At 45.2% G+C, this 27,577-nt stretch overlaps 1 protein-coding gene across 2 annotated transcripts in view; it reads left to right on the top strand.

Moving 5' to 3' along the window:
• TMCC2 (transmembrane and coiled-coil domain family 2) overlaps nt 1–13,503 on the top strand; it is a 44,302-nt gene extending 30,799 nt beyond the window's left edge. For both annotated transcript variants that reach the window (XM_044672371.1, XM_044672372.1), the window contains 3 exons: nt 5,473–6,407; nt 10,331–10,466; nt 11,824–13,503. In XM_044672371.1, the coding sequence (XP_044528306.1) occupies nt 5,473–6,407; nt 10,331–10,466; nt 11,824–12,135 (1,383 nt within the window). In that variant the 3' untranslated portion in view covers nt 12,136–13,503. The remainder of the gene's footprint in view (nt 1–5,472; nt 6,408–10,330; nt 10,467–11,823) is intronic.
• The last annotated feature ends 14,074 nt before the right edge of the window (nt 13,504–27,577 follow it).

Raw genomic sequence — 27,577 nt, forward strand, 5'->3', positions numbered from 1 at the left:
CCTTTCCATTCTCCATAATTCCCAGCTCCCTTTTCTTATTCCTTCCTTCCCTTCTTTCTTCTCTCCATTTCCCCTTCACTTTATTCCTTTTCTTCCATGTCCCCTCGCTCCCTCATTTCCCTCCCCCCTTCCCTTCTCTATACCCCACCCCCACTCTTTCCCTTCTCATTCTTTTCTCCATCTCCCTCCATCTTTCTGAGTCTGTGACTGAAAAGTTTAGAAACAATTGCCTAGTGCTGTCCTTAGCCCAGCCTCCCTCCCTTTTGCCCATCCTGAGAGAGGAGCTGTTGGCAGTGCTACAAGGCTCACAGCTGAACACTGGCTTGTTCACATTCTCTTCGAGCCTAGCCAGGCACAGCCTGTGGTTCTTTGGACACCCTCTGGCATGGAGGTAGGAGACCCTGCGCAGAGGGGTGGGCTTCTCGTTAGAGTACAAGGAATCATCATCATTCTCTAGAATCCTAAAATGTTCCCCTTTCCAGGTTCCAGATTCTTAAGTTCAGATAATCGATGTGTCTCGAGGATGGAAGAGAGATTAATGTTAGGGTCTGTGGAAGCCTGGAACCCTTGAGCCTCAAGAATAACTTAGCCCCAGGTAAGGGAGCTAGCATGGGCTCTGCATCTCTGTTTTTAAAGCTTCCTTCCTCTTCCTTCCCCTGCTCACCAGTGTGCTTGGTTTAGCAGTGACTAATAGAATTAGTGACATATTGCCTAAGAGCTCCTGATGGGCATGGGTGGAAGTGTGTGCACCTGGGTAGGGTTGAAGTAGATGGTAGGGGAGGATCCATCAATTTTGTGATTTAAAAAAAAAATCTATCCCTTCTCCCCACCTCCTCCCCGAAGGTACAGCTATCACCCCATATGCCTAGGCTATCAGGCTGGTCACTGGATAGTGCTGAACTCAGAGCCAGGAAGTTGTTGTTGTTTAGTTGTTTTTGGTCTTGTCTGACTATGACCTCTTTTGAGGTTTTTTTTGGTTTTCTGTTTCCTTCTCTAGCTCATTTTACAGATAAGGAAACTGAGGCAAACAGGTTTAAGTGTCATGTCCAGGGTCACACAGCTAATAAGTGTCTGAGTCTGGATTTGAACTCAGGAAGATGAGTCTTCCTTTCTCCATGCCTGGCACCTACCTGCCATAGAAGTCAAGAAGACCAGAATTCAAATCTTGCCTCAGACACGTACTAGCACTGTGACTGTGAGCAAGTCACTTAGCCTCTACTGTCTTGGTTTCTTGATCTGTAAAATGGGGATGATAATAATAGCACTCATCTCCCAGGGTTATTGTGAGCATCAAATATTGAGGTAACCTGTGGAGAATGTTGTGCAAACCCTTAAAATGCTATGCTAATGTTAGTTATTATTGTTGTTGTTACAAGAGGTTACCTTCTAAATAAGGGGCCCTCCCTTAAGCAGGGATGGTAGAGATGCTCCGCTCTCACTCCTCCAGGGAGAATCAAAAGGTTGAGCCACAGACCTTCTGAGATTCCTTCCTGCTTTATCTTTGATCCTCTTATAAGTACAATTCCCTGATTACTTCCAGCAGGAGCTGGAAGGGTAGAAGGTAAAAGTGAAATCGAATGCCTTTATTTCTCCTTTTTTCATACCAGATGTATAAAAGTAAGTTGTAGAGGCAAGTCAAAGCTCATTCATTACACAGTATGATGGAATGCAAAGAATCCCAGCTCTTACACTTATTAGCTGTGCAACCTTGGACAAGTCACTGACTTCATCTTCCTCATCTTTGAAGTCGGAACGTTTGGACTAGATGACTTTTAGGGGCTCTTCCAGCTTTTCAGTCTTTGGTGCTCTAGTCTTGGGTAAGTAAGGGAGAACTGAAAAGCTTTTAGGAGCAAGGAAGGCCAGTAGATAGGACCAAATACAGAAGTCAAAGGCATCAGCCAGCAATCATAGTCTAGTTCCTGAGCCCTGGGGAATCATTTTTCTCCAACTCAGAGGGTTTTGTTGCTCCATTCATCTAGGGTCCTCCCCAACCCCCCACCTTCCAGGGCAGCTGTTCCTTCTTCTGCTTCCAGAGCACTTAGAATAGCAACTCAAGGAGAAGAATAAAATGCTGACTATGGCAGAGACAGCAATCATAGTGCTTGTACAAGTTCTTCGTCCCATTCTCTATGTCCACAATGAAATCCTCCCCCAAGAGGAATAACTACAGGAGCAGGGGCTCTTATGAATGGAGACCTCAAGGGCAGCAGTAGGATAGTGCTGGAGAGGAGGATTTAGCTTTGCTCCCTCTAAAAAGAATTGATTGCCTGAATCAGAATCACTTCCATTGGCCATGGCATTTGGGCAGACCGCTCTCTTTCAACCCCATCCTGGGGTTAGATCATAACCAGCAGGGTGGGGCAAGACTTCTCCCTTTGAAAGGAAAAGGCCACACAGAAAGAAAGGAAGGAAGGAAGAAAGAAAGAAAGGAAAGGAAAGGAAGGAAGGAAGGAAGGAAGGAAGGAAGGAAGGAAGGAAGGAAGGAAGGAAGGAAGGAAGGAAGGAAGGAAGGGAGGGAGGGAGGGAGGAAGGAAGGGAGGAAGGAAGGAAGGGTGAGTCAGAACACTGAGCCACCCAATGAATTCATGGATGAGTCTCTATTTCTCCTACTTCGTGTCCAAAGGCCAGTCAACTATTTGTTAAGGGGCAGCTAGGTGGTACACTAGATAAAGAACCACACCTGGAGATCGGAAGTCCTTAGTTTAAATGTGACCTCAGACTCTTCCCAGCTGTATGACCCTGAGGAAGTCATTTAACTCTAAATTCCTAGCCCTTTTGCCCTGGGATCAATAGTTAGTAAAGATCCTAAGACAGAAGATAAGAGTTAAAAAAAAATTAGTGGATGGAAGGAAAAAAGCATTTATGTAGTACTACTATGTGCCAAGCACTGGGCTAAGGACTTTATGAATATTATCCCCTTTGATTCTCACAACCACCCTAGGAAGTAGATACTGTTATCATCCTCATTTTGTAGATGAGGAAATTCAGGCAAACAGCAGCTAAGTGATTTGTCGCCAGTCATCAATTAGTAAATGTCAGAGGCAGGATTTGAATTCAGGTCTTCCTGACTCTAAGGCTACTGCTTTAATCCACTGTGTTCCCTATCTGACCCTAGAAAAGGAAAAGGGTTATTAATGACAAAGTAAGAGCTGACATTTACATAGCACTGTATATGGCTTTAAAAGGACTCTTTGTATATGACCTAATTAGGTTACCTTGCATTTCCCTTGGATATACAAGATATATAGATATATCTGTAATCTATATCTATATATCTTGTATCTATTCATATGTGTACATGCTATTTCCCCAAAAAGAACATAAGCTCTTAACACAGTGCCCGGCACACAGTAGCTATTTAGTAAATGCTTTTTTGCATGGGTTTGTTGCATTTCTTGATGAGTTGAGTCTCACAAAAGCCCTGTGAAATAGAGAGTATAATCGGCATTAGCTCCATTTTATAGAGGTAAAGCCATTCATCCACCATCAAGTGGCAAAGCAGCAATTCGAACCCAGGTCCTTTTACTTCAAATGAAGTAACAAAGACATTTTCTGTATGAGGAGCAGAGACTGGGTATATGAAAATCTACTGAAGGAAGGAGACTGAGAAAGAGCAAAGACCAAAAGAAATAATGTGAAGGAAAAGCCTTAGACTTGGGATCTTGTTGGAGAAAATTAGTGACCCATCCAAGGCGGAGCAGCAAGTTAATGGCAGATTCATCAAAGGCTAAAGGGACCCTGAGCTAGAAAAATTGATTGGTTTTCAGCCTTTGAGTCACTGAAGCCCTTTGTCTCAGGAGATGGTCAAAGCCAAGATGTCCAATAATTTTGTATCTTGGTGGAAATCAGGTCTGGTGACTTCTGCATTTAATTGTTGTGAATCCATTTCCTGTCACAGGGTGTGAAGTGGGGCTTTTCTTAGCTTTCACCCCATTTTCTTGCTCACCTTACTCCCTCCCCCAAACACATAAACACATAAAGAACCCAGCTGACATGGCAATATACGTAGGGTGTGCTGTGCGTAAAAATACCCAAGTTGAGCCATTTCCTTCTGCTTCCGTTGTTGCTTGTGATAAGATACCCCAGATCCTCCTAACGGGTGAACTAAGCATCCTGGTAGATTGGTGCCACTGAAAGTCTCAGAGTTTTTCTGTTCTTTGGGTTTTTTTCCCCCCTTTCTTGGGTCCTTTTTTTTTTTTTCTTATTCTTTTTTCCATCTGCCTATATTTTCTCCCTGTCTCTGCCTTTTTCTTTGTTCTCTTTCCTTGTGGCTAAGTGACACTGTTGTTCTGTGTGAGGCTCTGCTGTCTCTGAGAAGGGAAGGGAGCGGCGTCTGTCATTTCCCTTCAATTTGACTGCCTCTCTTGAGAAGCTGACTCCTTCAGGTCCTCAGAGCGGTCAGGAACCTCTCACCTGACTTATCCCACCTGGCCTGTGAGTCACTCCTTTCAGCTTTAGTTCTTGGGGGGTTCTGGCCGGCTGACTGGGTATCTGTCTGAATTCTCCCCAGAATCTGGGGAAAGGGGAGGGGCTTGGATGCACCCACTACCATGAAACGGAAGATATTGGTGGCTTTCCCTGAAAGCTGGAAGGTAACATCACCCACACCCCAGAATGCTTCAGGGGGTCAAAGACAGACCCACCAGCTGGGAGCGTGGTGGGGACAGCAGAAGGCTGAGTCCAGGGAGGGTGGGGCTTTCCTGTGGATATTGGAATGGAGGATTAGAATAAGTTTGACATCATCTTTATAATTTTCCAACAAAGAACTGGACTTCTTAGTAATCAGTATTCTAGAGATAGAGAGTGTTTGCTTGTGCGTTTCCAGAAGTTTCCAGTGCATATTTCTTTTTTATTTTATAAGTGGGGAAATCAAGGCTCAAAGGGACCGTGTGTAATTTGTTTTGCTTGATCATGGTTTTTGTTGCAAGAATTTGGTTTTTCTTTTTTTGTCATGTGGGATATGGGTTGGAGAGTGAGGAAAAAGAAAGAAAGAAGGGAGGGAGGGAGGGCTCTGCAAATAACCCACAGTGCTCCTTGTGGAAAGGCTGAGAACGCATTCTTTTGACTGGCAGGGGCAAGTATATGTATGCTGTAAAAATAAATTCTTTGTTATAAAGGATGGTTCTCTGGGAAAGGAGAGGAGAAGGGGAAGATGCCAGGGGGAAATTGTAAAAACAACAACAAAAAAAATAGTAAAAATTTATTTTTGAAAAGCAAGCTGTACATAATAGAGATCTGTAGTTTCTGATATAATCCTCTTTTTCTATCTCATTATGCATATGGAAATGCCTATTTCATTTAGTGTTTGCTAAATTTAGAATAAAAATTAAAAGACAAAAACCCACAAAAGAACCGAGTAAGTGGAAGCCACCCAGCCTCTTAAGAAATAGAACCAAGAATATCTTATCAACCCCAGAGCGTCTCCTCCCAACCTACTTCCCCAACCTCTCTCCTTTTTTCTCCCACCTCCAGGCAGACAAGGGTGACCTCGCTGCACTTCCTGGTGGCCCTGGCCATGGTGACTCAGACGGCCCCATCAGCCTGGATGTCCCTGAAGGGACCCCAGATCCCCACCGGACCAAGGCCGCCATTGAACACTTGCACCAAAAGATTCTCAAAATCACAGAGCAGATTAAGATTGAGCAGGAGGCCCGGGATGACAATGTGGCCGAGTACTTGAAGCTGGCCAACAATGCGGACAAGCAGCAGGTGTCCCGTATCAAACAGGTGTTTGAGAAGAAGAACCAGAAGTCAGCCCAGACCATCGCCCAGCTACACAAGAAACTAGAGCATTACCACCGGAGACTGAAAGAGATCGAGCAGAATGGGCCCTCTCGGCAGCCCAAAGATGTCCTGAGGGACATGCAGCAGGGGCTGAAGGATGTCGGTGCCAACATGCGGGCGGGCATCAGTGGCTTCGGGGGTGGAGTGGTAGAGGGCGTCAAGGGGAGCCTCTCAGGGCTCTCCCAGGTGACCCACACAGCCGTGGTGTCCAAGCCCCGGGAGTTCGCAAGCCTCATCCGTAATAAATTTGGCAGTGCGGACAATATCGCCCACCTGAAGGACCCGCTTGAAGATGGCCACCCAGAGGAGGCAGCCAGGGCTCTAAGTGGCAGTGCCACCCTGGTGTCCAGTCCCAAGTATGGGAGTGACGACGAGTGTTCCAGTGCGAGTGCCAGCTCTGCAGGGGCAGGCAGTAACTCTGGGGCAGGGGCCGGTGGGGGACTAGGGAGCCCCAAGTCCAACACTCTGTATAGTCACCCCAACAACCTAGATACCCTTCTAGAAGAGCTGCGAGAGATCAAGGAGGGGCAGTCACACCTGGAGGACTCCATGGAAGACTTGAAGGCTCAGCTCCAGCGAGATTATACTTACATGACACAGTGCCTACAAGAGGAACGCTACAGGTAGGAGACTGCGATTGTTCCTGGGGTCCCTGAGCACCCACATTCTCTTTCTTCTCTCTGTCCCTTTTCATATTATCCCTTAGGTCTGCCTTCTATATGAGATGATACCTCTGAGAACATATGAGAATGCGGCAAGAGAGATCTGGGAAGGGCACAGAAGGCTAGAATGGGGCGATCAGGGGTGGTTGGGCAAAGGTTTTCTAAAAGGTTTGGGGCCACCTAAAGGCATAGGAGAGGATTAAGATGACAGACGAGTTTACATATATATATATATGTATGTATGTATGTATGTATGTATCTGTATCTGTATACACATACACGCATATCTATGTGTGTGTGTCTCTGTCTCTCTGTCTGTCTCTCTGTCTCTCTCTTTCTCACTCTCTTTTCCTCTCTCCCTCATCTCTCTCTGTCTCTCTGTCTCTCTCTCAGCCTGTCTCTCTGTCTCTCTCTGTCTCTCTTTCTCACTCTTTCCCTCTCTCCCTCTCTCTCTGTCTGTCTCTCTGTCTCTCTCTGACTGTCTGTCTCTCTGTCTGTCTCTCTCTCCCTCTCTGTCTGTCTCTCTTTATCCCTCTCTGTCTGTCTGTCTGTCTGTCTGTCTCTCTCTCTCTCTGTCTCTCTGTCTTTCTCTGTCTCCCTCTCTTTCTCACTCTCTGTCTCTTTGTCTCTCTTTCTCACTCTCTTTCTCTCTCTCTCTGTCTCTGTCTCTTTTTCTCACTCTCTTTCTTTCCCTCTCTCCCTCTCTGTCTCTCTCACTTTCTCTGTCTGTCTGTCTGTCTGTCTCTCTCTGTCTCACTCTCTTTCTCTCCCTCTCTCTGTCTCTCTCAACACACACACATTTATGGCAGCTAGGGCGCTTAGTAGATTGAAACAGAGGCAAATAGAGGTTAAGTGATTTGCTCAGGATCATATTACTAATAAGTAGCAAATGCAGGATTGGAACTCCTATGGCAGCTAGGTGGAAGGTCTGGAGTTAGGAAGACTCATCTTCCTGAGTTCAAGTCCAGCCTCAGATACTTACTAGCTATATGATCCCAGGCAAGTCATGTAACCTCTGCTTGCCTTAATCCCCTGGAGAAGGAAATAATAAACCACTCCAGTATCTTTATATTTTTAAATTTTTAAAAATTTAATTAATTAGTTTGGAATATTTTCCCATGGTTACATGCTTCATGTTCTTTCCTTCCCCTCTTCCCTCCCTCATCCCTGAGTTGATGAGCAATTCCACTGGGTTTTACATGTTCAGAACCTATCTACATATTTTTACTATTTGCGACAGAGTGATCATTTAAAGTCAACATCCCCAATCATATCCCCATCGAACGATGTGATCAATCCTATGTTTTTCTTCTGTGTTTCTGCTCCCACAGTTCTTTCTCTGGATGTAGATAGCGTTTTTTCTCATAAGTCCCTCGGAATTGTCCTCACTCCAGTATGTTAAAAAAAAACCAAAACACTTACTTTCTGTCTTAGAATTGATCCTAAGTTATCAGTTCTAAAGCAGAACTGCAGGCAAGCAGTCAGGACTGAGCAATTGAGGTTAAATGACTTACCCAAGGTCACACAGCTAAGAAGTGTCTGAGGCCAGTTTTGAACCCAGGACCTCTCATCTCTAGGCTTAGCTCTATCCACTGAGCCACTTGAATATCCTTAAAATTTTAAACCTTATATTAATTAATATCAAAACTGCTTGCCTTCTCAAGGAAGGGGAAGGGATGGGATGAAGGGAGAGAATTTGGAACACAAAAGTTTTTTTTTTTAATGATTGTTAAAACTTTTCATACATGTAATTGAGAAATATTTAATGAAATAAATAAAAATTATTTTTTTAAAATTATAAACCTAGCTTGGGCCAAGCAAGCAAAATTATGTGGATGGGAAAATTAAGAATAAGACCAGTTAATTGTCTCATTTAGAATTTCTGATGGATGCTGGGCTGAAACCAACTGGAACCTCTCTCTCCCCTGAAAGGAAGAGGAAGAGGAGGAATGGTTATGGTGGTGGTGGTAGAAATAGTAATAGTTCATGTTTCCTGTGTCATTGTGCACTTTTCAAAGTGATATTGTTTTAGTCAATCAAGAAATATTTATTAAGGAGTCAATTGGGGGGCTCAGTGGATTGAGAGCCAGAGCCAGAGATGAGAGGTCCTGGGTTCAAATGTAGCCTCAGAAACTGCCTAGCTGTGTGACCCTGGGCAAGTCACTTAATCCACATTGCCTAGCCCTTACCGATTTTCTGCCTTGGAACCAATATATAATATTGATCCTAAGACGGAAGGTGAGGGTCTAAAAAAAAAGAAAGAAATATTTATTAAGCTCCTGCTATGTCTAACGCACTGTGCTAAACACTGGGGATACAGAGAAAGGTAAAAGATAGTCCCTGCCCTCAAGTTGCTCCTAGTTGAATGGGAGAGTCAACATGCAAGCAACTACTATAAACAAGCTAGATACAAGAGAAATTGGAGGTGATTGGCAAAGAGGACTCAATGGAATTATGAAGGTATCCCCACTTTAAAGATGGAAGTGTAAAAAGATTTTAAAAAGTGTAAAAAAAGAAAAGAAAAAAAAAGATTTGTTTATGGGCATATTACTAGTATTAGAGCCAGGAACTTAACCAAGTCTTCTCTGAACATCGCAACACTATATTAACACTGCGTAGTAGGAGACAGCTAGGTGGCATAGACCAGAGAACCCTCAACCTGGAGTGAGGAAAACCTAAGTTTGAATCCATCCTTTAACACATACTACATTTTTCTGGGCAAATGATTTAACCTCCATGTGCCTCAGTTTTCCTATCTATAAAATGGGAATAATAAGAGCACCTACCCCTAGGATTATAGTGAGGATCAAATGAGATCATATTTGTGAATTACTATCTACTGCTAGCTATTACTATTATTAAAGTATTATTAAAGCCCTGGATTCAAATCTGGCCTCAGACACTTGCTAGTTGTATGACCCTGGGGAAGTCACTTAACATCCACTGCGTAACCCTTACCCCTCTTCTGCCTTGAAACCATTAAGATTCTAAGACAGAAGGTAAGGGTTTAAAAAAAAAAAAAGAAAGAAAGAAAAATTGTGAGGATGAAATGGGCAATATATAGGTAAAGCACTTTGCAAATCTTAAAGCCTTATATAGATACTAGCTCTATATTATTATGCAGATGCGATCTGTGGTTCCTCTGGCTCTAAGTTCAGTGCTTGCCTCTCTCGGGTCTCCTAGTGTCCTCGTCCTTAACACTTTCCCGGGTTAGCATACATGTCATTTATTGCCTTTCTTGTCTCCCCAGCTAGAGTATAAATAGCTTCTGGAGGCCCAAGATTTCCCCCCAGTATTTCTGTTCTTCCCCTCTCCCTCCTCTTTTGTTGCCCTGTGTCCCGACCGGGAGCCTGTGGAATGTTTGTCAAACATGAATGAATGAGTAACTGCAATATTGTGGAATGATCAAATGTGATAGATTTAGCTACTCTCAGCAATACAGTGATCCAGGACACTTCTGAGGGACTTGTGACAAAGAATGTGAGCAACCTCCAGAGAAAGAACTGCTGGAGTCGGAATGCAGATGAAAACATATACTTTATCACTTGTTTATTTGGGGATAGGATTTGGGGTTTTGGTTTTATAAGATTATTCACTTACAAAAATGAATAATGTGGAAATACGTTTTGTGTGATAATACATGTATAACCCAGATTGAATTGCTCATCAGCTCCAGGAGGATGGAGGGAAGAAGGAAGAGAGATGATATAGATCATATGACTTTGGAACACTTATGTGGAAATTTATTCTTAAAATAAAAGAAAATTTAAACATGAATGAATGAATTAAAAAACAGATGAATGAATAAAAAAATGGATTGAGAAAGAAGGAGAGGCACTGGGCAAAGAGGACCAGTTGGGTTGTAACTCTTTCTCCGTCACCAGGTATGAGCGCCTAGAAGAGCAGTTGAACGACCTGACGGAACTACACCAAAACGAGATGACTAATTTGAAGCAGGAGTTGGCCAGCATGGAGGAGAAAGTGGCCTACCAGTCCTATGAGAGGGCCCGAGACATCCAGGTATATATGGGGTGGGATTGTGCCAGGCCAAGCCAAGAATGGTCCTGACTAAGGCTTTTTCCTCCTGTAAGGACTGGTGATGGCAGTAGGCTCGCCATCATTTCTTTGCCAAGCTAAGGCAGTTAGTCAGGAAGATGGAAAGAGACAAAAATGCACAGGAGGAAAATCCAGCAAATATAGGAGAGAGAGAGAGAATGAGGGAAAACGTAGCCATAGACAGATAGACACGTATACACAGTAAGAACTAGAGACAAGTGCACAGAGATCAGTCTAATTGATAAGTCCTGTCCCCAGATCTTCTGTACTATAGCCTTGCAGGTATGTACTTGCCTCTGCTAGCCACCAAACTGCATTCTCAGCCTTGCCACAAGGAGCAACATGGGCTAGTTTTGGAGCTCTTCTAATTAGGATTGGATCAATTTGCTCCCTTTCCCAAAGCATCCTTTCCTAACCTCTTATCCTCACATTCATAATTGTAACAGCCCACACTGAGTTGTAAATAGCCAAAACACAGAATTGATAGTCCAAAGGTATAGTCCCAGCTCTGCCATTAATAAGATTGCTGTGTGATCTTAGACAAGTTATTTTCCCTCTTTGGCTCCCAGTCTCCCATAAAGTGAAGGAGTCAGAATTGATTCTCTCGAAAGTCCTTTCCAGTTCTTAGTTTATGTTCATCTGAACCCCTAGAAATGAGATACTCCCCCCCCACTCCTGTGATACTATATATTTTAATCTTCCCACTATAAGGACTCCAAGCAAGATCCATCCTCTTTGGCCCCATTGCTGAGTTGTTCTGTATGCATATGTTATAGATGGGTTTAGAATTCTAGTTCAAGAGGCACAGTGGATAGAACATCAAGTCTGAACTCAGGAAGACCTCAGACACTTCTGGCTCTATGATACCGGGAAAGTCTCTTAACTCCCCATTGCCTAGCCCCTGCCACTCTTCTGTCTTAGAATTGTAGGAATAAAAATGAATAAATGCTCCTAGTATTTGAAAATATATAGGATTTTAATAATCATCAAAAAGAGAGGGAAAAGAAAAGGATTCTTTCAGTCAAGTGAGCAGAGCAAAGAGAGCCAGAGACTCCCACCTGCAGCACTTTCCCAAAGCAAGCCCAAAAAGAGGCAAGAAACGTGGGTCTCAGCCAAATTTCTCTCCCAAGCCCCTGTACAAATGAGGACATACTTAAAAGGATGCTGGGAATGTAGCTCAGGGGTGGCAAATTTTCCTCCTGCACAGAATTGATACTAAGACAGAAGGTCACGGTTTAACAAAAAATAGAACTCTAGAGCAGACTTGTTGGGCAGAAAAATCTTCTCCCTTTCTCACCCTCATCTTCCTCCCCACCCCCAGGAGGCTGTGGAGTCCTGCCTGACCAGAGTCACCAAGTTAGAGCTCCAGCAGCAGCAGCAACAGGTGGTCCAGCTGGAGGGTGTGGAGAACGCCAATGCCCGAGCCCTGCTGGGCAAGTTCATCAACGTGATCTTGGCGCTGATGGCCGTGCTCTTAGTGTTCGTCTCCACCATCGCCAACTTCATCACGCCGCTCATGAAGACCCGTCTCCGCATTGCCAGCACTGCCCTCCTCGTCCTCGTCCTCTTCCTCCTCTGGAAACATTGGGACTCCCTGAGCTACCTCCTGGAGCATGTGGTACTGCCCAGCTGAGCTCCCAGGCAGAGGGGGAGACCCAGATACCTGGCCTACCTTGGATTTCTTCATGTGTTTGGTTCAGGCTCTTGCCTCAGATTCCCGCACTCTGTTGCCCCCTTGTCTTTCCTTGTGTTTCTTTCATATCCAATAATGTTTCCTCCTTCCCTTAGGGAAAGCCATCCCAGGGTAGATTGGAAGCTGACAGCTTCCCTCCCTCGGCACAGATGTGGGGACCACCATACAGAGTGAAGAAAACCAGCGATTGTATTTATTTGATTATTTAAAAGACATTGGAGGCCTTCTTCCTTGCTGGCCTAGAGATGGCCCCGAGAGCCCAGAAGGCCGCTGAGGGAGGGAGGGAGTGGAGTTCTCTGCTCTGAGCCCCTTGAGAGAAAATTCTCACAGAGACCTCTCTCCATTTGAGCTCAGGACAAAGATGGGCAAGCTGACCAAACGGGAAAGAGGAAATGGGAGACCCCCTGAGGTTTAGGAGAAGCCACCGGAGAGGAAAGGTCTTTGAAGGGGCAGGAGGTGTTCCCCATACCCTCAGATGTCTGTGGAGTAAAAAGGGACCCAGGGGAGCTAGTTCCCAAGCCTGGCTCAGCCCTTTCTGCTGCAAAGCTGAAGCCTGTGATGCACAGGGTCCCGACTGGAGGATGAGGGGCCCGGGTCTTGGGAACTGTGTGCTTTTTGAAATTGTTAGTCCATTTCTTGCTGTCATCGACTTGCCTTTTTCAGGGAAATATAGCCCCCTTCCCCCGGGTCCCAAGCCTCAGGTCTTGGGCACTTGTAAGCGCTGTCAATTTATTTATTTATTTATTTGTGGCTGCATTTCTTCTTCCCATCCTGAATTCTAAGGAGGCCCCTTCTCTCCTCCCCCCAATATTTTTCTTCTTGTCTTCTTTCTCTGAAACCAGGGTTTTACCCTGGGGATTCCCATCGGGGTGGTACTAGCACTTCAGTACGATTTACTTTGTGAACCATTGAGTCTAGAGTGGTATCAAAGTTATCAAACCCCCTTTGCCTTGTGGGAGTAGTGCTCCATCTGGGACAGGAGGACTCGAGCCTTGACCTCCATTTTTTATGTCTATTTATTTGTACATGTGTGTGTATGCGGGTGTATGTTTGGGGTTGTTTTTTTGTTGTTTTTTTTAAGTCACCGGAGTGTTGTGTATGGTTGCTGTTCATGGTCTCTACCTTCCCAATTGGCACTTCCAGAGAAAAGGGGGCTTCTGGGAGAAGGAGGAATGGAATCCTCAGGGGTTTGGGTGATCCCTGCCCACTTTGGAACTTGACTGGGGATCTCAAAAGAAATAAAGATCCTCCCTGAATTCTCAAACTCATTTTGTGTTGCCTGAGTTGATTGTTGATGGGGTGGGTGTCCATGAAGGCTACTGTCCTATGTTCTCTTGCACCCGTCACTGCCAGCCATAGTAAAATAGTTCAAGTAAAATGGGTGGAATCTCTGGGAAAATGTCACTATTATTCATACCACTACTGATGAAGATGAAGATGATGGTGGTGACAGTAGCAGCTGAGAGTTAACCTTGCAAAGTGTTTTTCTTCAAAGTAATCCAGTGAGGCAGGCAATCCAAGTATTATTGGCTCCATTTTACAGATCAGGAACTAAGGCTCAGACAAATTAGGGTATTGCCCCCGAGAACATAGCTGAACAACGTCAGAACACAACTGATATTTAAATTCAAGTCTAACACAAAATCCAGAATTCTTTGCCCAATTGCCTCCATGCAGACAAAGGGCAGGTAGGTGGCACAATGAATAGAGTATCAGTTCTTGAGTCAAAAAGACTCATCTTCCTGAGTTCAAATCCAGCCTCTGATATTTCTTAGCTGTGAATCCCATGACAAGTCACTTCACTCTGTTTGCCTCAGTTTCCTCATCTGTAAAGAAAGCTACAGAAGGAAATGGCAAAGCATTTTAGTATCTCTGCCAAGAAAACTCTGAATGGGATCATGAAGAGTCAGACATGACTCAAAAACAACATGCATGAGGTGGCTCAATGGATTGAGAGCCAGGTCTGGAAATGGGAGGTCTTGGGTTCAAGTCTATCCTCAGGTACTTCCTGTGTGGCCCTGGGCAAGTCACTTAGCCCCCATAGCCTAGCCCTTACCACTCTTCTGCCCTGGAACTAATACATAGTATTGATTCTCAGATAGAAGGTAAGAGTATTTAAAAGAGAAAAGAAAAGGAGAGGAAAAAGAAAAAGAAAAACAACATGCAATTATTAGTTTTCCTAGTTCTCAATTTCTTTATATAATGGACCTAATAATATTTGTACTACCTACCTCATAGGGTTGCAAGGAAACTACTTTGCAAATATTAAATGTAAGCTGCTGTCATTATTTTCATTATTTTCCCAAGGATTCAACCCATTTTACTAGATAAAGTTAAACTACATGACCTCTGGGGCCCCTCATGGCCAAGGTTTCTTGGAACAAGGGAATTTGAGAGAAGGGAAGGGAAATGGAGCAACTACACAGAATCGGCCATCACAGTCGTACCCAGATATGGCCACAAGAGGGAAACAAAGTCCCGGCTTTTCCTAGGGACACTCGAAGCAGTCCAGCCTCAGAGGCCGCCCTTAGCCGTATCCCCCAGCTCTGCCCCCAGAGGGAGCATTTCTTGGGATCATTTAGCTCTATTTGTTTATTCCCTTGCCAGGCTCGTTGGCCCAGAGCCCCTTCCCCATTAAGAGTTCGAGCCTTGAACCAGAGGCTACATGGCGGGATGATGACCACGCTTCAGCTCCTGCCCCTCTCTCCTGCTCACTGTGTCCCGAGGGCACTCTGGCCCAGGCTCTGCTGGCACAAAGAAACCCACAAGAGCCTCCAGGCTCTCTCCCAGAAGATGGAGCTGCTGTAGGAGAAAGGAAAAACGGTCCCTGCCAGCCCCTTTGTGGCAAAGATCTGCCAAACAGACACAAATTCCTGTGGGCTGTATATTGATGTAGAAAACCACAGATGAACATTATCTGTGTTGTGTTATATTTTTATTTATTTATTGCCCAAACATTTCCCAATTACTTTTTTTTAAACCCTTACTTTCCCTTCTGGAATCCATATTGTGTATTGGTTCCAAGGCAGAAGAGTGGATAAGGGCTAGGCAATAGGGGTTAAGTGACTTACCCAGGGTCACACAGCTAGGAAATATTTGAGATCAGATTTGAACTCAGGACCTCCTATCTCTAGACCTGGCTCTCTATCCACTGGGCCACCTAGCTGCCCCCATAATTATATTTCAATAGAATTGGTTCCCTTTATAATCCTCTATACTTTATTTCATGTATTTAAAGATGTTATGAAATGAACACACATATATAAATGAACACACACATATCAAAAATGAAGCCCCCCAATCTGAGGGAAAGGGTGTTGAACCAGAAAGGTAGGAAATCTGACCTTCAGCTTCTCAGTAGGATGAGAAGCAAACTCTTCTCGAGGCTTCCCAAGAATTCTGATCCTGAAGTCGGGTTTGAATGGAGAGGGTCAGAAATGGGGGAAACAGAGAAGAGTCTCGTGGGGCCTTGGCAGTAGAAGTGACCCTGGCCAAATTCCTTCCCCTTCTCTGCCCTCCCCCCCAGTTGATCTTCTGTGGAATGAGACAACTACTGTTTGCTCTGCAAAATACAACAGCAAATATTTATCCTGTGTACCATGCACAGTGCCAGACACTGTCAGAGAGTCAGATAAAAGTGCCTGAAATTTAGATTAAAATTTCCCTCACCTTCAGGGAGTTTATACCCTTTAGAAGGGGAATAAGACAACTCAATCCCCAATTCTATGATAACATGCCCAGCCGGCCTTCTTAGACAAAACGTCAGCTCCTTGAGGGCAGAGCAGTTTTATTTCTGCCTTTATGTATGATACATTGAAGGGTTGTTTTTTTTTAAACATAGTAGATTATGGGGGCAGCTGGGTGGCTCAGTGGATGGAGAGCCAGGACCAGAGATGGGAGGTCCTGGGTTCAAATGTGGCCTCAGGCACTTCCAAGCTGGGTGACCCTGGGCAAGTCACTTAACCCCCATTGCCCAGCCCTTACCACTCTTCTGCCTTGGAGCCAATACACAGCATTGGTTCTAAAAGGGAAGGTAAGGGTTAAAAAAAAATAAAGTGCTGTCATAATCAATAGCTTCCATTTCATTGGCATCCTAGGCTTACAAAAGCTTTCTTCACCAGCAATAACTCTGCGAGCCCCGCAATGGATGCCCTTTATATTATCCCCATTTAGCAGCTGAGGCAGCTGAGGCTGAGGGGGATGAGACTTTCTCAGGGTCCCTTCCCCAGTAAGTGAGTGTCAAAGCTTGCGCTGGGTTACCGAGCTATTAAATGTCAGCACAAAGACTCCCAGCTGGTGTCTCTGCCCCACGTCGGGCTGCCTCCCACTTTCCTAGTCTTTCTCTCTCCCTCTGTGGCGTGGCACGGAGGGGCTGGACTGGAGACGATCCCCGAGTCGCCTTTCCCTTCTGAGAGTCCGGGATCCTCTCCTGTCTCAGGAGTCCAGCTCCTCCCCCTCTCCTCCCCCAGGGAGATGGGGGCCAGCAGGGAGCCCACATTCCTGGACCCAGGTGGGGGGTGGCTGCTGTTGGCCACAGACATTTTACACATTCCTCCCCAAGGTCAGGACGCTTCTGTTCCTGGGCTCTCAACAACAATTCCCTCTCTGCTGTCCTGGCTACGGGTGGGGGGAGAGAGGGAAGGAGAGCGGGAGGGCAGGGGGTCAGTGTCTCCTCAGCAAACCTGGAACGGGCAGAGCAAACACCAAGCACGCTGGGAAAACATTCAAGCAGCAAAAAAGGGTCCTGCAAAGAGAATGGGCCAGGTTTGGGGGCCTGGAATTATCCATTTCAGGGAAAGGGTCAAGGGATACCTCAGCTGCGAGATGGGGCTCCTTGGTTCAGCCTGCTGGAGTAAAGAACACGTTTGGTAGGGGCAGCTGGGTGGCTCCATGGATGAAGAGCCAGCCCTAGAGAGGGGAGGTCCTGGGTTCAAATCTGGCCTCAGATACTTCTTAGCTGTGTGACCCTGGGCAAGTCACCTAACCCCCATTGCCCAGCCCTTACCGCTCTTCCACCTAGGAGCCAATATGCAGTATTAATTTCAAGGTGGAAGATAAGGGTTTAAAAAAAAATAAAATGGGTTGAATGGTCCCTATGTATCTTCTCCCCAACTTCACTTTGGGGCCACTGGGATTTGGAGCTGTCTGAGCACTCACTGGTATCTGTCCCAATAAACTGGCTAGTTGACGGCACTCCTGTCCCTTCGGGTCTCTGGGCCCTGCACCTGGCAGGGATGCCTCCTCTCCTGGGAGGGACCAGGGCGCCTAGCCAGGCCGGCACACAATAGACCTCAGTCCATCTCTAGGGTGGGGATGGGTGAGAGAGCTCTCTGCCTGGGGCCATCTCTTCACCTCAATGCCGGGCATTAAACAGGCAGGTGTCCAAGGCCTGGGGCAGGTTCCCGTGGCATGCAGGGCCTGTTAGAGCAGGGTGTCGATGCCCACGGGGAATCGGGGTGCTCCCCACCCCTCTCATTTGGAGAAAGTGAATTCCAGCATGTGGGGCTCTTCCAGCAAACTCAAACAGAAATGGGGCCGCTAAACTGGACAGAAGGACCCCTGCCAGCGGCGTATTGACTTAGAAAACCAAATGATCATCTCTTATAGGATGTGATATTACATTTTATTTATTTTGTCAAATTTTCCCAATTAGATATATATATTTTTAAACCCTCACCTTCCATCTTAGAATCAATACTGTGTATGGTTCCAAGGTAGAAGAGCAATAAGGGCTAGGCAATGGGGGTTAAGTGACTTGCCCAGGGTCACACAGCTGGGAAGTGTCTAAGACCAGATTTGAACCCAGGACCTCCCATCTCTAGGCCTGGCTCTCAATCCACTGAGCCACCCAGCTTCTCCCTTCCCATTACATTTTAATCTAGTTCAGGAATGGTGGAGATTCATATGCCCAGCTAGTGGTAGGCTTGGCACTCCTGCAGTGTAGCCTCCAATAGATTAGGGAAAGTGGGGGCTGGGACTTGAGATGTCTAACACACAGAGCATGGAGGATTTCAAACCTGGAGACGCAGACTCTCAAAATTACAGAAGCTGAGGGTTTGGAAGGAACATCAGTGACTACCTGTTGTTGTTCAGTCATTCAGTTGTGTCTAACTCCATATGACTCCGCTGGACTTGTCCATGGGGTTTTCTTGGCAAAGATACTGTGGAGTGGTTTGTCATTTCCTTCTCCATTGTGTCCCTGTTTTACAGATGAGGAATTGAGGCAAATAGGGGTGATGTGACCGGCCTAGGGTAAATGCAGCTAACAAGCATCTGAGGTCAGATTTGAATTCAGATCTTCCTGACTCTAGGCCCATTGCTCTATCTGCCACACCTCCTAGCTGCCCCCGGGACCATCTAGATTCTCACTAGCTGTGTTGATGTTTCTGACAGTACTTATCTCACTCTTCATGACCCCACTTGGGGTTTTCTTTGCAAAGATGCTGGAGTGATTTGTCATTTCCTTCTCCAGCTCATTTTACAGATGAGGAAACTGAGTCAAATTGGGTGAAGTGGCTTGCCAGGGACACACTGCTAGGAAGAGGAAAATAGTGGTGAAATGACTTGCCTAGGGTAAATGCAGCTAGCAAGCATCTGAGGCTAGATTTGAACCCAGGTCTTCCTGACTCCAGATCTGGCACTCTCATCACTGTTCCACCTAGCTGCTAGCTGTGTAGCTGTACACAAATCACTTCCTCTCTGAAACTCAATCTCTTTAGTCAGGGAAATGGTAATAACACAATGTAATTCAACAACCATTGATTAATTGCCTACTATTGGTAAGGCATTAAGCTAAGACATAAAGATACAAATGGGGAAACAGTCCTTACCCTCAAGGAATTGACATTCTTTTGGGAGATGCAAGTAAATAGAAACAGACCAGATTATTTGAGGAGAGAGCACTGATGATTGATGGGTTCAGAATAGATTTTTTTAAAACCCTTACCTTGCTTCTTAGAATCCATACTGTGCATTGGTTCCAAAGGAGAAGAGCAGTAAAAGCTAGGCAGTGGGGGTTAAGCGACTTGCCTAGGGTCACACAGCTAGGGAGTGTCTGAGACCACATTTGAACCCAGGACCTTCTGTCTCCAGGCCTGGTGCTCTATCCACTGATAGATATCCACAGCTAGGTGGCCTAGCTGCCCCCAGAACAGACTTCTGATGGAGGGCTCAAACCCTGAGCTGAGCCTTGAAGGAAGCTGAGGATTATAAGAGACAGAAGGAGGGAGGGAGGCATGAAAGGTGAGGAGGGAAGGACGATAGTCTCTGTGAAGGTACACAGGTAGAGATGGAATGCTGAGTTCAGATCCGCAAGGAGGCTAGCTTGACTGGAAAGATTAGTACAAGAAGGAAATAATGTGCAATAAGGCTAGAAGGTCAAGAACTGGAAGGGATTTCCGAGGCCATCTAGTCTAATCTCCCCATTTTGTAGATGAGCAAACTGAGCCCCTTGTCTTGTCCAAGATAGCAGGGTTTGAACGGAGACTCTCCAATTCCAGAGCAAGATATCTTTACAAGACGAGCCAGAGTTTATATTTTATCCCTGGAGTGGGGGCACTCAAGGCTTTTGAGCGAGGGAAAACCACAGTCAGGAAAGGAGCAGACCTATGCTTTCGGAATAATGTTTTACTACCCACCTGGCAGGGCTGTGGTGAAGGAAGCCAAAGGACCAGAGAAACAGGAACTATGGCTAATATCTCCTCCACCCTCAGCTTTCTCAGGACAGTGAGAGTGCTGCGGAATCATGGGACTGGAGGTGAACAGCTAAAATGACCCTTTGGAGGAGTTTCCCAGCACAGCCTCCTCAAGGTATAGCGTCTCCTCCACTCTCAGCCACTCTCCAAGGACAAGTTTGATTTTTTTATTCCTGTTTTACAGAGGAGGAAAAACTGAGGCTCAGAGAAAGAAATAAGAGACTTGCCTGGGGCCACAATCCTAGTATGTCAGAGCCTCAGGCTTCCAAGTCCAATGAGGAGCTTCCCCTGTGATCCTGGTTCCTAGGGGGAAAGACAGGCTGCTGTAGGTCCTGCATCCCAATAGAGTTCCTCTCTCTTTTCCACCATCTCTTCCCAGAAAAGTAGTGAGAGCCTGGGTTCATGGTGTGCTGCCTACCCTCCTAAACATCCACTTAGAAGGTTCTGGTCCAGCCTCTGGTCTCGAGAAGGCCTTGGACTAAGTTGGCACCAGAGCCACTTAGTCTTTTTTTTTTTTTTTAACATTTATTAATATTCATTTTTAACATGGTTACATGATTCATGCTCCACCTTTCCCCTTCAACCCCCCCCCCCGCACCCTCCCCAATGGCCGATGCGCATTTCCACTAGTTTTGTCATGTGTCCTTGATCAAGACCAATTTCCAAATTGTTGGTAGTTGCTTTGGTGTGGTAGTTTCGAGTCCACACCCTCAATCATGTCCACCCCGACCCATGCGTTCAAGCAGTTGTTTTTCTTATATGTTTCCTCTCCTGCAGTCCTTCCTCTGAATGTGGGTAGCATCTTTACCATAAATCCCTCAGAATTGTCCTGGGTCATTGTATTGCTGCTGGTACAGAGGTCCATTACATTCAATTTTACCACAGTATATCAGTCTCTGTGTACAATGTTCTTCTGGCTCTGCTCCTTTCGCTCTGCATCTGTTCCCGGAGGTCTCTCCAGTTCGCCTGGAACTCCTCCAGTTTATTATTCCTTTTAGCACAATAGTATTCCATCACCCGCATATGCCACAGTTTGTTCAGCCATTCCCCAATTGAAGGACATTCCCTCCTTTTCCAATTTGTTGCCACCACAAAAAGCGCAGCTATAAATATTTTTGTACAAGTCTGTTTATCTATGATCTCTTTGGGGTACCACTTAGTCTTTTTTAAAGACTTCCTTACCTTCCATCTCAGAATCAATACCATGTATTGGTTTCAAGGCAGAGTTAAGTGACTTGGCCAGGTTAAGTGACCTCGCCAGACAGCTAGGAAGTGTCTGAGGTCACATTTGAACTCAGGACTCCTGTCTGTAGGCCTGGCTCTTAATCCACAGAGCCACCTAACTGCCCCTCAGAGTCACTTAGTCTTTTTTTTTTTTTTTTTTTTTTTTATTAAAAACCCTTACCTTGGGGGCAGCTGGGTAGCTCAGTGGATTGAGAGCTAGACCTAGAGATGAGAGGTCCTAGGTTCAAATCTAGCCTCAGACACTTCCCAGCTGTGTGACCCTGGGCAAGTCACTCAACACCCATTGCCTAGCCCTTACCACTCTTCTGCCTTGGAGTCAATTGTATTGACTCCAAGATGGAAGGTAAGGGTTTAAAAAAAAAACAAAAAACCTTTACCTTCCATCTTAGAATCAATACTGAGTATTGGTTCTAAGGCAGAAGAGTGGTAAGGGCTAGGCAATGGGGGTTAAGTGACTTCCCCAGGGTCACACAGCTGTCTGATGCCACATTTGAAACCAGGATCTCCCGTCTCTGGGCCTGACTCTCAATCCACTCAGCCACCCTGCTGCCCCCAGGCACTTAGTCTTTAGAGGTGAAGATAGGATGGCATCAAGTCCCTGGGTACTCCTTATTTTTTTTTTTTAACCCTTGTACTTCGGTGTATTGTCTCATAGGTGGAAGATTGGTAAGGGTGGGCAATGGGGGTCAAGTGACTTGCCCAGGGTCACACAGCTGGGAAGTGGCTGAGGCCGGGTTTGAACCTAGGACCTCCTGTCTCTAGGCCTGACTCTCACTCCACTGAGTTACCCAGCTGCCCCCCTGGGTACTCCTTATTAGAAGCTGGGGTCCTTAATAACCCACATCTAGCTGGAGTTTTAAGGTTTGCAAATGACTTTATTCACAGAAATACAGAATTAGAGAGTTGGAAGGGACCTCGGGAGCCATCTAATCTAATCCCTCCCATCTGATGAATGGGCATCCAATTTCTTTCTGCTTGAAGATCTCCAAGGAGAGAGGGAGGTCCCCTCACCTTTTTTCAAACTCTTACTTTCCCACAAAACTACATATTGGTTCTAAGCCAGAAGAATGGTAAGGGCTAGGCAATAAAGGTTAAATGATTTGCCCAGGGTCACCCAGCTAGGAAGCGTCTGAGGTCAAATTTGAATACAGGACTTTCCATCTCCAGACCTGAATCTATCCACTGAGACACTTAATTGCCCCTTTCCTCACCTTTTGAAGCAGCCCATTCCATTTTGTGGGCTTGAAATATCCCTTTGAGATAGGGAGTAGAAATATGATTTCCATTTTACAGGTGAGGAAACAAAGGTCCAAATGACTAAATGATATGTCTAGCTAGTATTGGTTGGGTGCCTTGATTTGGAGCTTGGTTCTAGCCCTGACTGCAGAGTGGGGAGCCCTTGAGGATGCCACCAGACTCTTCTGAGAGCAGAGAGGAAGGGTCCTTACCTGCAAAGTGGAAAACAGGCCCCATCAAACATTATTGAGACCCACTGGGCAAGAAGTGACAGATGGAGGAGGAGGGGAAAGGAGGGCGGCCTTGATGTCAATATGAAGAAAGAAACTCAGAACCCACTGGGCCTGTTTGAAGTGGCAGAGTTGGGGTGCAAGGAGAGGACAAGAGCAGGGAATGGAAGCCACAAACTTGTTCCAGCACATACTGAGGTTGACAGTAGGGTCTGAGTCAGAAGCCTCCAGGGCCACAGCTGGAACACAAGGAGCTGCAATCATTAGTAACTTCCCCACATCCTGAGCCCCACAGAAATGGCCTTACTCCCCTAAACCACACCATTTCTTAGTTGGAAGGGATACGGAGTTACTTCATCCAACCTGAACTAGCATTCCTTCTACAAGTCTCCCCACTCCCAATAAATAGTCATCCAGCTTCTGCTGAAAGATCTTAGCATGGCGAGAAGGTTGGTACTTCAGAGGTTATATATTTCATTTGGGGCAGCTGGAATTGCTTTCCATAATTACCTTCTGCTTTTATATCATCTTCATTTCCAAATATAACCCTTTTGCCTCTTCTCTCCAAAGAGCCATCCTTTGGAACAAAGAAGAGAGAGAGAGAACAGTTTAGCACAACCACCCCAAACCTCTTGAGACTGACAGTACATTCACTATTCCACAATCCTAGTCTCCCACCTCTACAAAGAATGAAGAGAAAGTTGGACAGCTCCATTTGCTAAGCTTTTCCTGGCACAGAGGCTAAACCTGTTTCTTTACTGCTTAAACCCTTTGTTCTGGGTTCTGCTCTAGGTAACCAGGCAAAGCAAATGGAATCCCCCTTCTATATAACACTCTTAAATATTTGAAAATAGTGGGGGCAGCTGGGTAGCTCAGTGGAGTGAGAGTCAGGCCTAGAGACAGGAGGTCTCAGCCACTTCCCAGCTGTGTGACCCTGGGCAAGTCACTTGACCCCCATTGCCCATCCTTACCACTCTTCCACCTATAAGACAATACACCGAAGTACAAGGGTTAAAAAAAAATAGCTATCATGTCCCTCTCTGAGTCTAGCCTCTTTTAGACATCTCTATTCTTTTAACTAATTCTTAAAAATAATGGCCTTCATTCCTCTCTCCATCCTGCCGGTTCTCCTCTGGCTTGGCCATATTCTTCCTAAACGGTGGCACCAAGAACTATACATATTGCCCCTGATGTTGTCTGACCGGGGCAGGTACAGCAGAACTGTTTGTTCCCTCTAGTCCAGCTTCTTAGTAACATCCTTGATCTCTGTCCCTGAGCATCTTCTATTCAAAAAAATACTCCAGGACAGAGTACAACAGGATTATCTCCTTTCTGATTCAGTCCCTCAGAGGTATCCCTGACCTTTGTCTTTCAATGTCTGCTCTTCAGTGATGAATATAGAAATGTACATTACATGAGAGTACTTGTATAAAGCACATTAGATTACTTGCTGGCTTGGGGAGTAGGGAGGAGAGAGAGGGAGAGAATTTGGATTGCAATATGCCAGATAACAAATGTTTAAAATATATATACTGTTCAAAGTATATATAGAACTGGGAGGGAACTCAAGAGGTCATCAGATTTTGCATTGGAAGGGGCCTTAGAGATCATCTGATTCAACTCTCCCCTTTGGCAGTTGAGGAAACCAAGATTCAGGTAGGTTATGTGATTTGCCCAGGGATAAAGAGGTAGTAAGTAGCACATCAGGAATCTGAACCCAGATCCTTGATCTTCAAGTTCTATGCTCTTTCCTCTTCCACCACACATTCAACCTAGTTTGGGCACCATTCTTCCCTGTTTTTAGACACTGAAAGAAGAGATCCCACATGATTCTAATGTCCTAATAGCCCTTCGCTGCTTTAGCTATCACTCAGTACAAATGGAAGTGAGTCTAAAATCATTTTTTACCCAGAACAGGGACTCAACCTGGGATATATGAACTTTAAAAATATATATGTTCTAAGGGTAGCTGGGTAGCTCAGTGGAGTGAGAGTCAGGCCTAGAGACAGGAGGTCCTAGGTTCAAACCCAGCCTCAGCCACTTCCCAGCTGTGTGACCCTGGTCAAGTCACTTGACCCCCATTGCCCACCCTTACCAATCTTCCACCTATGAGACAATACACCGAAGTACAAGGGTTTAAAATATATATATATGTTCTGATACTGTCTTACATATTTTATTTTGTACATTTAAACAGCCTGATTTGGAAAAATGGGTCCATATTCTTTTACCAGACTGCCAAAGGAGACCGCCAAACAAATATTTCCTAACCCTTTACTATGTACCTGCCACTTTGATAAGGACTAAGGATACAAAAAAAAAGCAATCTGGGCTCTCAGAGAACTCACGAATGGCAAGACAACATGTGATCAACTATGTACACATCAAGTGTCGACAGTGGAAATGGAAGGTAATCTCAGAAAGAAGACACCAGCTGTGGAAGTGGGGAAGGGTTGGTGAAATTGGAAAGGCTTCTTATAGAACGTGGGATTTGAGCTGGGTTGTTTTTTTATTTTTTTAAACCCTCACCTTCCATCTTAGAATCAGTACTGTGTATTGGTTCCAAGGCAGAAGAGTGATCAGGGCTATGACAGTAATGGCAAACCTATGACACGCGTGTCAACACTGACACGTAGCTATTTTCGATGACGCGAGGCCGTATGTGGCCTCATACAGAGAAGTCTGGGGCCGCACGCCAAGGATGAAACATTTGTTGTAGTGTAGTATAGGCACTCTGTGCACTATAGATGACAATTCTACCTCTATTAATTTACCTATTTTGGTTTATTAGATACAGTTACATATTACAATTATACATTTTTTTGTTATTTAAACTATAAATATCATGAAATTATGGTTTTTTTCTCAAAGTGACACACCACCCGAGTTATGCTCATTTTTTTGTCAAATTTTGAGACATCAAGCTCAAAAGGTTGCCCATCACTGGGCTAGGCAATGGGGGTCAAGTGACTTGCCCAAGGTCACACAGGTAGGAAGTGTCTGAGGGTCATATTTGAACCCAAGACCTCCTAATCTCTAGGCCTGGCTCTCAATCCACTGAATCATCTAGCTGCCTCCTTGGGCTGAAATTTTGAAAGATGCCAGGAGGGAAGCCAATGGGCAGAGTTGAGGCAGAAAAACATTTCAGGCACAAGGCATGAGTCAATGAAAACAAGTTGGGAAGATGGTACATCATGTCCAAGGAAGAGCAAGGAGGCCATTGTCCCTGGATCATAAAGTACGTGCAGGGTAAGGAGTTGGGTTGTGAAAGGCTTAAAAATCTAAATAGAAGATGGTCTATTTGACCCTGGAGGTGGCCAGGATATACTAGAAATCTATTGATTGGAGGTTTGGGGCTAAGTGACATGATCAGATTTCAGAAGGCTGAGAATTGCTGGTCTAGAGAATTAAATGTCTCAAAGCCTAATCTCCCCTCACTTGCTTCAGAAATTCTATCCCTTTTCATTCCTGTTTCATAGAATCGTAGATAATTAAAGTTTTAGAGCTGAAAGAGTACTCGGAGGCTGGATAGTCTACCCTTTCATTTCACAGATGAGAAAACTGAGGACCAAAGAAATACAGCAACTTCCCCAAGATCACACAGGTAGAGAGTGGCAGGGCTAAGAATTGAACCAGAGTCTTCTGGAGTTAGCGTTCTTTTCCACTGTAGCATATTATAGATACCACCCCATTTTTCTGGATCCCCATTCTGGATTTATCTAGGAAATCATTCACTTCTCTCTGGGTTCTTCTTAGGGGCTCTAACTGTGGTTCTGTGTCCTTGTCCTTTTTGTAGGGAACCCACATTACTGGACCTAGGTAGGGGTTGGCTGCTTTAGACCACAGACATTTGACACAATCCTCCCCAAGCCAGGAACCTTCTAGTCTTTGGTTCTCCAAGCCAATTCCCTAGCTGCTAAAGAGGGAAAGTGGAGATGGGGGCAGGCTCACCAACATAACTTATTGTGGAACAAAACGATCCTACCACCCAAAGGGAGCCCATATTGGGACCTCACCTACGCCTCCTTACCTAGGATTTTAAGTATGTAGGCAGTAGCTAGTAGCCAGAAATATCCATCTTACCCATCCTGATACCCCAGATCTATTTCCATGATGCCAAGGAGCAACAGTAGTACTCCAGTCCTGCCGACATCAGGGCAATCTACTTAGGATCCCGGATTCCTCTCCCTAATGACTGGACCAAGACCTTTCAGCCAACAGCCTTCTCAGGGACCTCTCCCCACTAACCAAGGGTCCCCAGATTCTCTTCCTTATTGACTGGAACCTCAGGCCTCTGAAACTGCTGGCTATTCCAGAACTCTCTGCCAAAGACCCTAGAACTTCTTTCTTGAGAGACAATATAATGTCATGGAAAGAACACTAAACTTAGAGCTGGGGGGTCTGGATTCAAGCTTGGTTTTTTCCAATGTTTTCTTGGGAAAGGGAAGTGTTAGACAAATCATTTCCTCTCTCTGGATATGATTTTAAAGTGAGAGGATTAGGTTACATGACCTCTCTAAGAACTCTTCTAGCTCTGACTCTTTGAGTCTATGAGCAACATTTCACAGATGATTGTGCAGGTGATTAGTTTATGTAACTAGTATGTAAACTTTTTAAGTGGCCTTGAAGATGTCATCAAAGAAATATATGATAGGAAAACAATTTGTATTTGTCATTAAGAAAGCAAAAGGAAGGGCAGTTAGGTGGTTCAGTGAATGGAGAGCCAGATTGGGAGATCAAAGGTTCTAGGTTCAAATTTGACCTCAGACACTTCCTAGCTGTGTGACTCTGGGCAAGTCACTTAACCCCCTACTGCATAGCCCTTATTGCTCTTTTACTTTGGTACTTATACTTGGCAGGGAAGAGAGACAGACAGAGAGAAAAGGAGAAAGAGGATGGAAGGAAGGAAGGAAGGAAGGAAGGAAGGAAGGAAGGAAGGAAGGAAGGAAGGAAGGAAGGAAGGAAGGAAGGAAGGAA

This window comes from Gracilinanus agilis, chromosome 4 (genome assembly GCF_016433145.1).
Source record: "Gracilinanus agilis isolate LMUSP501 chromosome 4, AgileGrace, whole genome shotgun sequence".
NCBI lineage: Eukaryota > Metazoa > Chordata > Mammalia > Didelphimorphia > Didelphidae > Gracilinanus > Gracilinanus agilis.